The sequence below is a fragment of the Brassica napus genome, chromosome A7 (assembly GCF_020379485.1).
Source record: "Brassica napus cultivar Da-Ae chromosome A7, Da-Ae, whole genome shotgun sequence".
Classification (NCBI taxonomy): domain Eukaryota; kingdom Viridiplantae; phylum Streptophyta; class Magnoliopsida; order Brassicales; family Brassicaceae; genus Brassica; species Brassica napus.
This window is the reverse complement of record NC_063440.1, coordinates 9,163,193-9,178,501: the sequence shown is the minus strand read 5'-3', so window position 1 is coordinate 9,178,501 and position 15,309 is coordinate 9,163,193. Positions and strand designations below refer to the sequence as shown.

Sequence of the window (15,309 nt, the reverse complement as noted above, 5' to 3'; positions counted from 1 at the left end):
GAAAAATTTAAAATTATCTTACAAAAAGATTTTTATTTATGAATAAAAATAGTGAATTCCTTTCTTTGGTTAAATTAGTTTGAAGAGTATATATAATAAACAAGGGTTCCTCCGAAATACTTTTACATAATTTTTTAAAAAAGAAACAAGAATGAAATTGTTAATTTTTGTAATGATCAAAATACAAAAAAAAAAAGATAAAGATTGCTGACAAATAACAAAATAGCATTAGTTGTTGGAAAGATTAGGACCATGGTGTTTATAAGTACCACGTGGCGTGATGGCACTGCATCACCGGCGGATATCCAGGCTTTTGAACTTTTTCATTTTGTGTCTAGAATTTGTTTCATAGTAGTTTCTCAATTTTTGTTTATCATCTAGTATAAAAATAACTTTATTTTCTATAATTAATGAACGTTTCCTAATAACAAAGAAATTATTCACATTTAATTATTATAATTTGTTTCTATGCTAATATTAATAATTAAATATTTCTGCATCATGAAGTGGATTATCAATTATTTTTTCAGCTTTTATTATTTGAGATTTTAAAATTTTTGAGTATTAAATTTGTTTCAGATTTTAATGAAAATTTATTTTATTTTTTTATAAATTATTTATATTCTTAGTTTGTTTGTTGATGAAATATGTTTAATGTTTATATAGATAATTATGGTATTGTTGACAAAAAAAGATATTTATGGTATTTTTAAAAAGGAATATTTTATTACCTTGTTTTTTAATTAAAACTATAATTATGGTAGTTAAAATAATAGGATATTTTCTTACTTTGTTTGTTTAATTTAAAACGATAATTATGGTATTTATAAAAAAAAGAATATTTTCTTACTTAGTTTGTTTGATTGAAACGTTAAATAAAATAGAAAAAATGGAGGGAATATTCATTACTGATTTAGTATCAATGATTCCTATATACGTCTACGTATAGATAAGGTAAGAAATGCCATTTTAATAAGACTGAGATCTATACAATTAAAGACTCCTAATCCATTGTTTCTATGATTTGGACAAAACCAAATCCTCAAAAACGCAAAGGCAGAGGAAGAGGAAGAGAGAGAGAGCAGTTTGTGCATAATTTCATTCATTTATTTACACATCAAAAGCAACGAAAGCTTCAAACTTTCCTTTCTCCCTTTCTCTTTCAAGACTGCAAATTTGAGGAATCAGTTCCCTGGAATCGAGGTTCCCTCTCCTCTCCACTTAAACCCTCACCACAAAATCGACCCTTTCTCTATCTCTTCTGTCTGTCTGTGTTCCAAAGTCTCAAGCTTTGTTCTTCTGGGTACATTGAGTCTATCTTCTTTTAAATCGAATTGGTATCGCTTTACCTTGGACTGATCATGTTTATTGAGTTTTGTGGGTACAGAGTAAAGGTGTTAGGGTTGGCTAGTGATAAGAGTAAAGGAGTAAACTTTTTGCTCGTCATAGGATCTTTGTTATGAGTTTACTAGGCTTTTGATTAAATGCTCAGACATGTTTTGGTTGTTCTCTAAAGATAGTAATAGCAGCAGCAGCAGCAGCTATTCATGCTTTTTTTATTCAATAATCATTTTTTGTCTGTTTCTTAGCTATTCTCCAACATAGTTTGTTGTGGGTTACTGCAAGGGGGTAATACGTAAGCACATTTGGTCAAACATTGTCTTGCTAGTTGCTGCGTGGAATGTGTTCTTTAAGATGTTAGCTAATATGTGGTTATCTTGGTGTAGGTGCAAGGCGCTAGAGAACTTGTTGCTTACTTCTGCTGCATAAGGAGGATAAGTAAGATTTGTTGGTTTGGGATCTCGACTTAAAGGGAGGGAAGGAAGGTGATGGATATCGTCAGAGGTTGGCTCAATAAGTTAAAGTCTAAAGGGAAAGACAAGTTCTCTAAAAAGAAGGAAACTACTACAAGTAATAATGTAAACGAGGGATCCAGAACAGCTGGAGGTGAAGAAGCTGTGTCAAATGTTACAAAGCAGAAGGCTGCCGCTGCGAAACAATTTATCGAAAATCATTACAAGAAACAAGTGCAAAGTCAGCAGCAAAGACAGGAGAGGTATTGTCTCATTACATAGCTTTCTAAGTAGTCTTTCAGAGTAATGCTATCTTTATTTGATAATTGGGGTTTGGTGCAGACGTAATATGCTGGAGAATAAGTTAGCTGCTGCAGAAGTATCAGAGGAAGAGCAAAAGAATATGCTTAAGGATTTAGAGAAGAAGGAAACTGAATACATGCGACGTCAGAGACATAAAATGGGAACTGATGACTTCGAGCCATTGACTATGATAGGGAAGGGCGCTTTTGGAGAGGTTAGGATATGCAGGGAGAAGGGAACAGGCCATGTCTATGCTATGAAGAAGCTCAAGAAATCTGAGATGCTTCGTAGAGGCCAGGTAACGTATTGTCTTCGTTTTTTCTGTCAATGGAAAGCTCAAGAAATCTGATTTGCTTCTTTTTTTTTTTGGTTGCAGGTGGAACATGTGAAAGCAGAGAGGAATCTACTTGCGGAGGTTGACAGCAATTGCATAGTGAAGCTGTATTGTTCATTCCAAGACGAAGAGTATCTGTATCTTATCATGGAGTATCTACCCGGTGGAGATATGATGACGTTGCTTATGAGGAAAGACACACTTACTGAAGATGAGGCGAGGTTTTATGTTGGGGAGACTGTCTTAGCTATCGAGTCCATTCATAAGCACAACTATATCCACAGGTCTAGTCAAGTTAAACAAACTTGTATACAGCTCTTGTGTGCCTATTTCCTTTTTGATGTTCTAAGTGTTTATTTGCTTACAGAGATATAAAGCCTGATAATCTGCTACTGGACAGAAGCGGGCACATGAAACTATCAGATTTTGGATTATGCAAGCCATTAGACTGTAGTATTCTCGAGGAAAAGGATTTCACGTTTGCGCAGAACGTTAGTGGGGCTTTACAAAGCGATGGTCGCCCTGTGGCATCTAGACGCAGCCGCTCCCAAATGGAACAGCTTCAAAACTGGCAGAGAAACAGAAGGATGCTTGTGAGTTTTATGTTTATGCAAATCGTTCATTAGTCTGTTTATCTTATGGAAGATTCTCTCTCTGATGATATAGAAGTTTACTAAATAAAAGGTTATATATCAATTGCAGGCGTATTCAACAGTTGGAACACCTGATTATATTGCTCCAGAAGTTTTGCTGAAGAAAGGGTATGGAATGGAATGTGATTGGTAAGTGAAGCCAACTGTTTGCTCAGCTTCTGTTTTTCAATTTGGTTTGTTTAGTATAAGATAATAAGTTATATGTGATGAAATGATCCCCTTTAGGTGGTCTCTTGGTGCCATAATGTATGAAATGCTTGTGGGGTTTCCACCCTTTTATTCAGATGATCCAATGACAACTTGTAGGAAGGTAACACATTCCTCCCTTCTTATTGAATTATATGACTCAAATATTTCATATCTGATTGTCTCTTGCTCTTTCTTTTCTAATGCAGATAGTGAATTGGAGAAATTATTTGAAATTTCCGGAAGAGGTTAGATTATCACCAGAAGCTAAGGATCTTATCTGTAGACTCTTATGTAACGTAGAGCAAAGGCTTGGAACAAAAGGGGCAGATGAGATTAAGGTTTGCTGTGTGATCTAAACAACCTTTAAGATTTGAACCTCTCTTTTCTAAAGGTCTCTATTGGTAGATGCTCAATAAACTCTTTTTCTTTCTTTATAGGATCATCCTTGGTTCGTAGGTGTGGAATGGGGAAAGTTATATCAAATGAAGGCTGCTTTTATTCCCAAAGTCAATGACGAGTTGGACACCCAGAACTTTGAAAAGTTTGATGAGGTAAACTAATAACAGAAAGATGGTTGTTTAAGTATACACCAACATGATGCTGTTGATATTCATCTTTTTAACTTCTTGTGTAAACAGACCGACAAGCAAGTTTCAAAGGTGACAAGATCAGGTCCATGGAGAAAGGTAGCCAACTTCATGTCTCACTTTATATGAACTAAGAAGTCATGCATATTGTTATTAGCATTCTTAACATGAGACTGTCTTTGTCTTTGTCTTTGTTTTTTTGTTTGCTTCTCGCCAGATGCTCTCATCTAAAGACATAAACTTTGTGGGTTATACATACAAGAACGTTGAAATCGTAGAGGAAGATCAGTTATCAGGGATAGGTAAATTTCACTTTACATAACTGACTCGACTTGTAATCTAAAAAACGTTTGCTGTTGTTGTAACTTGCAGCTGAGCTGAAGAAGAAGAGCACAAAGCCAAAGCGGCCATCAATCAAATCTCTCTTTGGTAAATTCATTTGGCTGAAGATTTACCTAATTTTATTAATATAATAATTAAGCTCTAACTAGATTGTTTAAAAAAAAACATTTGATAGAGGATGAATCAGCGAGCAGCAACACAAGTCACCAAGGAAGCTTCTTGAACCTCTTGCCACAAGTTCCAGAGAAAGAAGGCAAATCCAGCTCATCTGGGTGACAACATGTGGCACAAAGCCTAAACCAAAACTTGTAGAGAGAGAGAGAGAGAGAGAGATACACAATTCATTTTAATTTAACAGGTTTGAGTTGGGTGAATTCAGGGTTCGAGAAAGTACAGTTTTCCCTCGTGACCCCTTTGATCATTTGTGTGGAGATAGAGAGAAAGGTTTTAAGTATTATTGTTCAAACAGTTTCCGCAGAGGTTTGACATTTGTTTGGGTTTAGATTTTGATATCTTATTGTTCAAAAGGTGTTTCTATTTGAAGTGAAACCCCAAGTAAATGTTATCATTATGTTTTTTCATGTGTAAATTCATCAAAAGATGACAACAAGTATATGACCGTTCAAGCCATTCATCAAACAAGTAAATGTCACACCACGCTACTTCTTCCCAAACTTCACCAGTTTTCGCTTTTTAAGCGTAATCACAGCACACCAAATCATCTTAGTACTTATTCTGGTCCCACAGGGCAGCCATCTTGCCACCAATGTAACAGAGACGCCACCATCAAAATTAGGTAGTTTTCCTTCAAACATCTCTCCACATGTTTACCTCGGTGTCGTACCATCTGAAGGTACAGTCGTTAACAGAGTACAACACATTCTCTATCACGCAATAACAATCTTCGAACCAAAAGGAAGTCATCTTTGTGCTGCTGGCCAGATCATCCCACTTACCTTTCTTGGAGTTGTAACACACCACCTTATAGTTGTTACTCGCCACGTGGAACTTTCCGTCAAGACATGCGCTTCTCATGTTGTTGTCTCGATGATGGGCGGCACATGATCATCCCAAACAACTTGTGGTTTTAGAGTGTATGTAGCTTGACACGCAAGCTTGAACCCTCGCGCCACATGTGAGACCGACAGTCAAGAATCCAAACGCTAGAGGATGAGGAAGATCCTATGTTGTAGATATCAAAACCAACCGCTACAATAGCCGAGGACATCGGTATCGTATGAGGAGCATGGAGAGTTGAGGCTGGAGCTAAAACGTACCCATTTGATTTTTGGGCTTGCGGCAGAGGGTGAACCAACTACATTTAGTAGCCGACTGAAAGCAAACATAGAGACAACTCTCGGTGCAGCCCAAGAGTGATCGGGTCTTGTATAGCTCCCGTGAAGCAAGGAGAGAAGCAAAACTCTTGGAGACAAGGGAGAGAGTTGGATGGTATAATCTTGAGACGCATGCAAAGCAGCTCATTGACAAATCATCGGGAAGTGAAGGGAGGAGCTCCTGCTTCGTCCCCTTCTCCTTTTTCTGGAAAGCCATTGACGGTATCGAGGTCTTTAGGTTAAAAAGTTTTTTGAACTTCCAAAAGCTTTTTATAACTAAAACCGTTCCGGTTTAGTTTGATATGACAAAAGTTGTGGAAACCCATTATTGTTGTAATGGAATTGTAATTTGTTCATGATATTAATTTGGTCTAGGACCATTTTTCAAAGCCTAGTCAATTTCTCAAAGGCTTCACCGTGTGGATAAATTAGGTTTCGGTTCGAGTTCAATCGGATTTTCATTCTTTGGAAGAATTTTATTCCATTCAAATATATTTTTTAAATTTGGTTCGAATTATGTTTAAATTTCGCCGAGTTCAATTCAGATATAGTAATACATCACAAACAGTTAAACCTGTTTTATTTTTGAGTTTCAGTTACCCAAATATTTATTTGTGATTCGAAAGTACACAATTTAATTTGTAAGCTTGACAAGTTTAAATAATTTACACTAACAAAAATTTGATGATGTATTTCATAAATGGTATTAAAAAGGAGAGAAACATAAACAAATTAAAATTATCAATTAACAACTCTATAAATGTAAGAAACATTATTTAAACTTTAAAATAAAACCACATTGTTTAAACTTCAGAATCAATGTTATTCATAAACAGAACTTCAAATGCAATTGCCAAAACATAAAACATCAATATTTGACCAAATACAAAACTAAGTATTTAAGTTAATTATTCTTGTAATGGATACTTTTGAGGTACTCAGTAGTATTTTAGAGTATTTTGTATATTTATTCGGGACTGGTCTTGAGTTTGGTATGAATTTTTTTAATTGAATTTTGAATTTCTGAGTTTTTCAGATATCCATTTGGATTCGAATTCGGTTCATATAAAACTCGTACTCCAAAATATCGTTTTATTCATTTGATATTACGATTTAGCCTTTGATTTATCTAGAGCGTAGTTCAAATAGCGCAAGTGAAAGTAGTAGTAAAGCATTTACCCAGAAAATTCTAAATCAAACACCTATGAAATCACCAAATTTTAGATGGTGGTCAAGTAACGAATCAGAACTATTAGTTTCCAGGATCGAATAACTTTGTTTAATTTAAAGGTCTCAATCGGGTCACAAACCCATAATCTCTGATCAAACTAAAAAAAAATTGGATTATGAACTCATAATTAAATAAACCCTAAACTCAAGTTTAATTTAAAAAGAAATCGTCAATGATGATCAGTTCACAAGGTATAGGTAGATTTCATTTACAAAATAATTATATTTGTTCTGCTGTAATCTCTAGTGGGGAATGGTAGGATTGTTTGATTTTGTCTGGGCCAAAGCCCATTCTAAAGCCCATTCAGTCTCCGAAGACATTAATTCGCCGGCGTCGATAAATATCTCAAGCAAGAAGCGACGGCGCATGAATCGAATCTACTTCAAAAGAGCTCTTTGCGAACTTAGAATCTGAAAGGGCAAAGATGCAGGTATGCTTTTCTTTTTTCTTCTTTTTTTCTCCAAAATTGAAACTGTGAATATCAGCTAAGAGAAAAAACCCTATTCGATTCGAAATTAATCAGAAGCGTAGAATCAATTAGGTATCTTTAGGCATCAGATAGTGACGAGAATCTCAAATTTTTTGTTGTTTTTGTTTGGTGCAGGCAAGTGATAGGTTTAACATCAATTCTCAGCTTGAGCATCTTCAAGCTAAGTATGTTGGTACTGGCCATGCTGATTTGAGCAGATTGTGAGTTTTCTTTTTGGTTTATGTAAATAATTTGATTTTCTTCAGGACTAATTGGAACTTATCTGATTATTAAATGGTGTTGTTGACTAGTGAGTGGGCTGTGAACATTCAGCGTGACAGTTATGCTTCCTACATTGGTCACTACCCCATGCTTGCTTACTTTGCTATCGCTGAGAACGAGTCCATTGGACGTGAACGCTACAACTTTATGCAGGTCCTTCACCTTCTCTCTAGACTTATCTTTGCTTCTGTTAACAATCAAATTTGTCAATGTGTTTGTTTGTTTGTTTGTTTTGGTCTCTTTTGTCTGCACTAACTGATGGAACAACGTTTCATGTTTGGATTATGATTATCGGTTTAGCTTTGCTGATAAGTAGTAGAAAACTGTCTATGGGTTACATTCAGCTGAGAGAGTATTAGTCTATTATGATAACCCTCGTGTCTTCTATTCATATGCATTGTATTCTCTTTCACATTTTTGATTCAGAACAATGGCAAAGCTCATGTTTGCGTATCGCGTATAACTATAAAAGGAACATTTCGAATCAGGATGTTTCGGTTTAGCTTATGAGACACTTGTTTCAATTGATTATAAAATGTTTAGTTGTCGTCTGGGTCTTGCATGCAAGACTGTGTTTTGTTCATTATGTCTCTGCTTCATTCTCTTCTCTTTTCTTCTACTGTCCTGTGTCATTTATTTGATTTTACTTAAAGTTGTAGATAGCTTTGCTGACCAATAGAAATTGGTCCATGACTTACATTGTGTTGAGAGAGTATTAGTTTAGCATATAACCCTTTCACTAATTAATTCTCTTTCGATTTTGCAGAAAATGCTTCTACCTTGTGGCCTTCCTCCAGAAAGAGAAGACGACTAAAGAGAGAGACTTGCAAGTGTTGTGTCGCAAATTCGAATCAGATACAAAAGACAATTTATCTTTCTACTCTCTCTCTCTCTCTCCATGCAGTGTTGTATTGGTCATAATACCCTATCTGAGCTCTTGATTGTGTAAACATAATTGTCTTTGATTTAATGAAAACCTACTATGCACTTATATGATCCATCTACCTATAATTATTCAATCTCATATTACAAAATAAAAAAATAAGAAGTTAAGCTAACAACTTGAATAGAACGGAACTATAAAGGAACAGTCTTTGCGCTTGAAAACGTTCACTCATTCACAAAGAAGAATGAGTTCATCATCATCATCGAAAGCCCTAATCAAAACCCTGATCAAGAACCCAACACGCATCAGATCAAAACACCAAGCCAAGCAGCTCCACGCTCAGTTTCTCAGAACCCAATCACTCTCCCACACATCTGCCTCCGTCGTCATCTCCATCTACACCAACCTCAAACTCCTACACGAAGCCCTGCTTCTCTTCCGCACCCTCGAGTCTCCTCCCGTTCTCGCATGGAAGTCAGTCATCAGATGCTTCACCGACCAGTCACTCTTCTCTCACGCATTGTCTTCCTTCGTCGATATGCGAGCTTCCGGGAGATGCCCAGATCACAATGTCTTCCCTTCGGTCTTGAAATCGTGTACGATGATGTCGGATTTGAGGTTGGGTGAGTCTGTTCATGGGTATGTTGTTAGGCTTGGGTTGGGTTGTGATTTGTATACTTGCAATGCGCTTATGAATATGTATGCTAAGCTTCAAGGGATGGGTTCCAAGATTAGTGCAGGTAAGGTGTTCGATGAAATGCCTCAGAGAATATTAGATGGTGAAACTATGAGTAATGCTCTGCCTTCAGGGATAGATAGTGTGAGGAAAGTTTTTGAATTGATGCCTAGAAAGGATGTGGTTTCTTGGAACACGATCATTGCAGGGTATGCACAGAGTGGAATGTATGAAGATGCTTTGAGGATGGTTAGGGAGATGGCAAATGAGGATATAAAGCCTGATGCTTTCACTTTGTCTAGTGTTCTTCCGATTTTTTCAGAGTATGTAGATGTTAAAAGGGGAAAAGAGATTCATGGGTATGTGATTAGGAAAGGGATTGATGCTGACGTGTATATTGGGAGTAGCTTGGTTGATATGTATGCTAAAAGTGCTCGGATTGAAGATTCGGAAAGAGTGTTTTCTCACTTGTTGAGACGTGATAGTATCTCGTATAACTCGCTTGTTGCCGGGTATGTACAGAACGGTAGATATAACGAGGCTTTGAAGTTGTTCAGGCAAATGGTGACCGCAAAGGTTAGGCCGGGACCTGTGGCTTTCTCGAGCGTGTTGCCTGCTTGTGCTCACTTATCCACCTTGCACCTTGGGAAACAACTTCACGGGTATGTGTTGAGAGGTGGCTATAGCGATAACATATTCATAGATAGTGCACTTGTGGATATGTACTCCAAATGTGGGAGTATTAAGGCTGCTAGGAAGATTTTTGACAGGATGAATGTACATGACGAAGTTTCATGGACGGCTATTATTATGGGGCATGCGTTACATGGTCATGGGCATGAAGCAGTTTCCTTGTTCGAGGAAATGAAACTGCAAGGAGTGAAACCAAATCATGTGGCGTTTGTTGCTGTGCTAACTGCTTGTAGTCACGTTGGGTTGGTAGATGAGGCGTGGGGATATTTCAACAGCATGACTGAGGTATACGGTTTGAACCATGAGTTGGAACATTACGCAGCTGTAGCTGATCTTCTTGGCCGTGCGGGGAAGCTGGAAGAAGCGTATGATTTCATTTCGAACATGCGTGTTGAGCCTACGGGTAGCGTCTGGTCTACGTTACTGTCTTCTTGCAGCGTTCACAAGAATCTTGAGCTAGCGGAGAAGGTGGCGGAGAAGATATTCGCTGTTGATTCTGAAAACATGGGAGCTTGTGTGCTGATGTGCAACATGTATGCATCTAACGGGAGATGGAAAGAGATGGCGAAACTGAGATTGAGAATGAAGAAGCTAGGAATGAGGAAAAAGCCAGCTTGTAGTTGGATCGAATTCAAAGACAAGACTCATGGTTTTGTCTCAGGGGATAGATCGCATTCGAGTATGGAGAGAATCAACGAGTTTCTTGAAGCTGTAATGGAACAGATGGAGAGAGAAGGGTATGTTGCAGACACAAGCGGAGTGCTCCATGATGTGGATGAGGAGCATAAGAGGGAGCTTTTGTTTGGACACAGCGAGAGATTAGCTGTTGCGTTTGGTATCATCAACACAGAGCCTGGCACGACGATAAGGGTCACTAAGAACATAAGGATATGCAGGGATTGTCATGTTGCTATCAAGTTTATTTCGAAGATCACAGAGAGAGAGATTATCGTGAGGGATAATAGCAGATTCCATCATTTCAACCGTGGAAGCTGTTCTTGTGGAGACTATTGGTGAGAGAGTAAGTGTATCGTGTTTGTTCGGAGTTAGAATGATAAGCGATAAGCTTCCATTACAGTGATTGTAGTGTTGAGAGTTAAAGAAATGTGAAAAGATTTTCTATTTCTATGTTTTTAAAATCAACATGACGCCATTTCTTATATGTTTTGCTTCGATGTACGTTATTATTTACAGTGAAAATAAGAACCTAGCAGGAACTGCTCAATATGCTAGTGTCAAATACACAAATTGGGATCGGTGAGAACATGTTCCATGTCACACCTAAGAATGGCTTTCGTTGCATATTCAACAATGTTGGAATATAAACATTAATATTTTAATTTATACAATCCGGTCAACATTTGGTTAATATTATTTGATTATATGGTTCATCCTTAAGATGTTTGAGTTTAAATATGGTGCATCCTCAATATGTAAAGCCAGAGGTTTTTCGTTGCAGCTTTTGTTGCTGTGCTTTGCAACAATACGTCACGTAAGTTCATAAAGCTTTTGTTTCAACTCTAAACTAAGATTGACACAGAGTTTCTCTTTCTCTTTATTGCGGTATCAACAATAACTTTACCAAAAGTATTTGCTTATCTCAGTTAACCTACTGGGTCTGCTCCAGCACAAGCTGCAATGTTGTTGGTATAATTGTATTGTTACCATTGTACAGCTTCAACATTCAGAGGGAAGTGGATACACCCCATAACATACGCCAATGCTGTCACAGTATTCTGGAATTTGGTGAATGTTGTTGGAACACAAACCCATTAAAAATGAAAATCCAATAATTTTTTAAATGTAAACTTTCTGTGATTTATAATCAAGAATACAAATAAGGTCAAGAATGAGAAGAACACAAGAAGAAGAGAATCTTTGAAAAATCATTTGTTATGTTATGTTCGCCTTTCTTTCCTCTTCTCATAGACTCTTTGGGTTTTTACCATATATAAGCTCAACTGGCTTAGACTTCAACATGGAGAAAATTTATAAGGTTCTATTTTCCTTTTTACCTCAAGTGAAACTGAAGTTGTTTCAGTACCACTTAACAGGAATTGCCTAAAAAGATAGTGTCTACTTTCTTCTCTGCCTGAAATCATCAAACATGCACTATAAGCAAACACACTATAAGCCATTAATTAAAGGACTACAAAAGTAGGTTTTTCTTGATCTTGATTCAGTGTCAAATTCAGAAGTTTATCAACTTTAAGAATAATATCTTTCTCAGAATTGTTGATAACTTGCAACTCAGGTCCCACAATAAACAGGATAACCTAAAGAAATCAAAAAGGACTCTCAACACGCATAAGGAAAAACATCAAATCAAATGATCCAAATAGAAGAAGAGAGCATTGCAAAACTGTTAATATCTATGTCTGGATTCATCTGCCACAGAACGATACCTCCACTCGCAGCCTTGGACGGGTTCCGGTCTAAAGCTCAGAAGTGATCATCTTGAGCTTCCCCATAGCATAAGCATTTTTTGATAGTTTTGAAGCTTCAGTCCACCGAAAGCAGCAGTGTACTGTTGAAGTATATACTGCACAGACGATGTCTCCTGCAAGAACGTTAAACAGACGTCACTTTCCAACAACAAAAATTGAAAAAGGTGTAATCTTTGTAGAGAGTGAGAGAGAGAGACTAATGATTGGTGTGCTTTTGATACTAAGGCGAGGCAAAGGATCAGAGGAGGAGACATGAACAGGAGCAAGTGGAGCTCCCCTAACTCTGAGAAGAAGCTTGTCTCCTGGTGATAATCAGCATCACCGATGCCACTGTTTAGAGTAGTAAGTATCAGTGAGAAAACATGAATTGCGTTAGCAAAGTAAATCGATAGTGTACCTGAAATTCCCGAGTTACAGTTAATAAGAATTTCAATTCAACTTAGATAAAATTATTACATAATGTTATTACAACGAAACCTCCTATGCAATACTGGAATCAATAGACTAAAAATCAAGAGCTTGGCGAAAAGGTTCTTTGAGAGTGAGGAGAGTCATGCTATTTATTTTGTTGCGAGGAACAACTTACCATGTATCTTTGTTGGAAAGTTGCAAGAGCTTTATGCCTTTTCGTGCCTGAAAGATTAAAAAGGATATCAATTTAGGACACTCATGATAATGATCATCCCAAACAAAATTTTAGACCTAAGAGACGTCCATTAACCAGAGGAAGAGTAATGGGTAAGAAAGAGAAGAGAGAGCTCACTACCAATATTTTTGGATTAACTCACGCTGTTCTTGGTAACATATTTCTCAACTGCAGTCCTTGCGGAATCTACTTCGTCATCACCAGATACCTGAGATATATAGTCTCTAATCCAATAGGGATGAAGCTCCCACCTCGTTACCACCGTTCATTCTCTCCTCTCTTGCTATCTATTACTCTCAGACACTCCCTTGCCTCTCAGGTACAATCTAAAAACGATAGTTTAACATGAGCAATCAGAAACAATTGTCTGCAATATATCAATAAGCAAGACTTTATCACCATTCATACAGGAAAACTAAAACTTTTCAACAAATAGATTGAAGATCATGAGTTTCTTAGCAGTTGTGGTACTTAAAAACAGTGTATATTTACACACACAAACAAAGAAAGGAAAGAAAGACATGATGGTGGTGTAAATGAGAGCTTGAAGAACCTCGATCCATGAGAGCTTGAAGAACCTCGATCAAAATAGTGTCCACATTTTCCAGAAGAATGATAACCATCCTGACACGGAAAAAATCTTCGGGCGGATCCAGTACCTCTTGCTAATATCATAAAAGTATATACAACAGTCAATCAGTAAACTAGAAGCAAGACTGAATATTACAACAGTCAGTGAGGAATGTATAGAAGAAACTAAGCACTAGAAGAGACACTAATGATGTAATTTTTCAAATGCCAAACCACAAATACAGGAGGCCTTTAGAACTTGCCAAAGGGTTGAACTCTGAAATAGTCCAAGGCTCACTTACCTCTGAAGTACCATGACCATACGAAAGAGTTAAGTAAAGCGTCTCGAATATCACAGACGAATCTATGTGCTCGTAGTTGTACACCTCCCCTAAGAATCTCAAATGGGTCAGACGCTTCTGTTGTGCCCCATATTAATTCAACTCAAGTCCAACCCTTATCTCCTCCAGTGAAAACAAAGTATCACGTTACACAAAAAAACAGACATGATACTAAGCCGCGGACAATATGCAATCTCTACTAATAAAAGGGAGCTTTTGAGGCTCCATAGGGCGTCCACATAAGCGGAAAAAATTTCTCCCGAAAGATGACACGTGGCATAAAATATAGTTTTACATTTTAATATTACTTATTTTCGAAAATTGTAAGAAATATGTAAACATACAGCATAAAAAATGGAAAAACTACATAAAACACATGTAAGATTACTATTTTTAACTTAAAAAAAAAGACGGCTTATCTCCATAATGTAACATTACCGTTTTATAAAAAAAACAAAAAAACATTATATATAATTTCGAAAATAATAAATATATGTAAAACATACAACATAAAAATGGAAATACTACATTAAACATATGTAAGATTACCATTTTACATTTAAAAATAACAATAATATGTAAACATACAACATAAAAAAATGGAAAATTTACATTAAACATATGTACGATTACCATTGTTCACTAAAAAACGGTTTATCTTCATAATGTAACGTTACCACTTTATAAAAAAAAGAAAAAAAAACATAAATCTCTACTAATAAAAGGGAACTTTTGAGGCTCCATAGGGCGTCCACATAAGCGGAAAAAATTTCTCCCGAAAGATGACACGTGGCATAAAATATAGTTTTACATTTTAATATTACTTATTTTCGAAAATTGTAAGAAATATGTAAACATACAGCATAAAAAATGGAAAAACTACATAAAACACATGTAAGATTACTATTTTTCACTTTAAAAAAAAGACGGCTTATCTCCATAATGTAACATTACCGTTTTATAAAAAAAACAAAAAAACATTATATATAATTTCGAAAATAATAAATATATGTAAAACATACAATCTCTACTAATAAAAGAGAACTTTTGAGGCTCCATAGGGCGTCCACATAAGCGGAAAAAATCTCTACTAATAAAAGGGAACTTTTGAGGCTCCATAGGGCGTCCACATAAGCGGAAAAAATTTCTCCCGAAAGATGACACGTGGCATAAAATATAGTTTTACATTTTAATATTACTTATTTTCGAAAATTGTAAGAAATATGTAAACATACAGCATAAAAAATGGAAAAACTACATAAAACACATGTAAGATTACTATTTTTAACTTTAAAAAAAAGACGGCTTATCTCCATAATGTAACATTACCGTTTTATAAAAAAAACAAAAAAACATTATATATAATTTCGAAAATAATAAATATATGTAAAACATACAATCTCTACTAATAAAAGAGAACTTTTGAGGCTCCATAGGGCGTCCACATAAGCGGAAAAAATTTCTCCCGAAAGATGACACGTGGCATAAAATATAGTTTTACATTTTAATATTACTTATTTTCGAAAATTGTAA

General features: G+C 36.2%; 3 protein-coding genes, 1 long non-coding RNA gene and 1 pseudogene across 8 annotated transcripts; 3 read left to right on the top strand and 2 right to left on the bottom strand.

The window, feature by feature from the left end:
- Positions 1 to 909: 909 nt before the first annotated feature.
- On the top strand, positions 910 to 4,782 carry LOC106357891 (serine/threonine-protein kinase tricornered-like). 3 transcript variants are annotated; one of them, XM_048736574.1, is made up of 13 exons: positions 910 to 1,203; positions 1,728 to 2,056; positions 2,136 to 2,394; positions 2,473 to 2,714; positions 2,798 to 3,023; positions 3,133 to 3,212; positions 3,309 to 3,393; positions 3,479 to 3,610; positions 3,710 to 3,823; positions 3,911 to 3,958; positions 4,077 to 4,161; positions 4,232 to 4,288; positions 4,377 to 4,782. In XM_048736574.1, the coding sequence occupies exons 2-13, from the start codon at positions 1,830 to 1,832 to the stop codon at positions 4,475 to 4,477; spliced, it is 1,656 nt and encodes a 551-aa protein (XP_048592531.1). In that variant the 5' UTR covers positions 910 to 1,203; positions 1,728 to 1,829; the 3' UTR covers positions 4,478 to 4,782. The 3 variants fall into 3 exon arrangements, with proteins under 3 accessions (XP_048592531.1, XP_022544383.2, XP_048592530.1); XM_022688662.2 differs by having other exon boundaries at positions 939 to 1,303; XM_048736573.1 differs by having other exon boundaries at positions 1,009 to 1,337.
- A 121-nt stretch (positions 4,783 to 4,903) lies between these two features.
- Positions 4,904 to 5,841, bottom strand: LOC106355101 (annotated as a pseudogene).
- A 1,221-nt stretch (positions 5,842 to 7,062) lies between these two features.
- Positions 7,063 to 8,508, top strand: LOC106357890 (uncharacterized protein At4g14342). Its single transcript, XM_013797604.3, has 4 exons — positions 7,063 to 7,196; positions 7,371 to 7,456; positions 7,547 to 7,670; positions 8,284 to 8,508. The coding sequence occupies exons 1-4, from the start codon at positions 7,191 to 7,193 to the stop codon at positions 8,329 to 8,331; spliced, it is 264 nt and encodes an 87-aa protein (XP_013653058.1). The 5' UTR covers positions 7,063 to 7,190; the 3' UTR covers positions 8,332 to 8,508.
- A 125-nt stretch (positions 8,509 to 8,633) lies between these two features.
- LOC106357889 (putative pentatricopeptide repeat-containing protein At3g23330) lies at positions 8,634 to 10,997 on the top strand. 2 transcript variants are annotated; one of them, XM_048736572.1, is made up of 2 exons: positions 8,872 to 9,021; positions 9,134 to 10,997. In XM_048736572.1, exons 1-2 carry the CDS (start codon positions 8,872 to 8,874, stop codon positions 10,787 to 10,789), a joined length of 1,806 nt encoding a protein of 601 aa, XP_048592529.1. In that variant the 3' UTR covers positions 10,790 to 10,997. The 2 variants fall into 2 exon arrangements, with proteins under 2 accessions (XP_022544382.2, XP_048592529.1); XM_022688661.2 differs by having other exon boundaries at positions 8,634 to 10,997.
- A 547-nt stretch (positions 10,998 to 11,544) lies between these two features.
- On the bottom strand, positions 11,545 to 13,936 carry LOC106356250. Of its 2 annotated transcripts, none has more exons than XR_007314804.1 (5): positions 13,738 to 13,936; positions 13,419 to 13,530; positions 12,986 to 13,191; positions 12,806 to 12,852; positions 11,545 to 12,549 (listed from the first exon to the last, which is right to left on the bottom strand). It is a non-coding gene; the product is annotated as an uncharacterized LOC106356250 (long non-coding RNA). The 2 variants fall into 2 exon arrangements; XR_001272026.3 differs by having other exon boundaries at positions 13,008 to 13,191.
- Between the last annotated feature and the right edge of the window lie 1,373 nt (positions 13,937 to 15,309).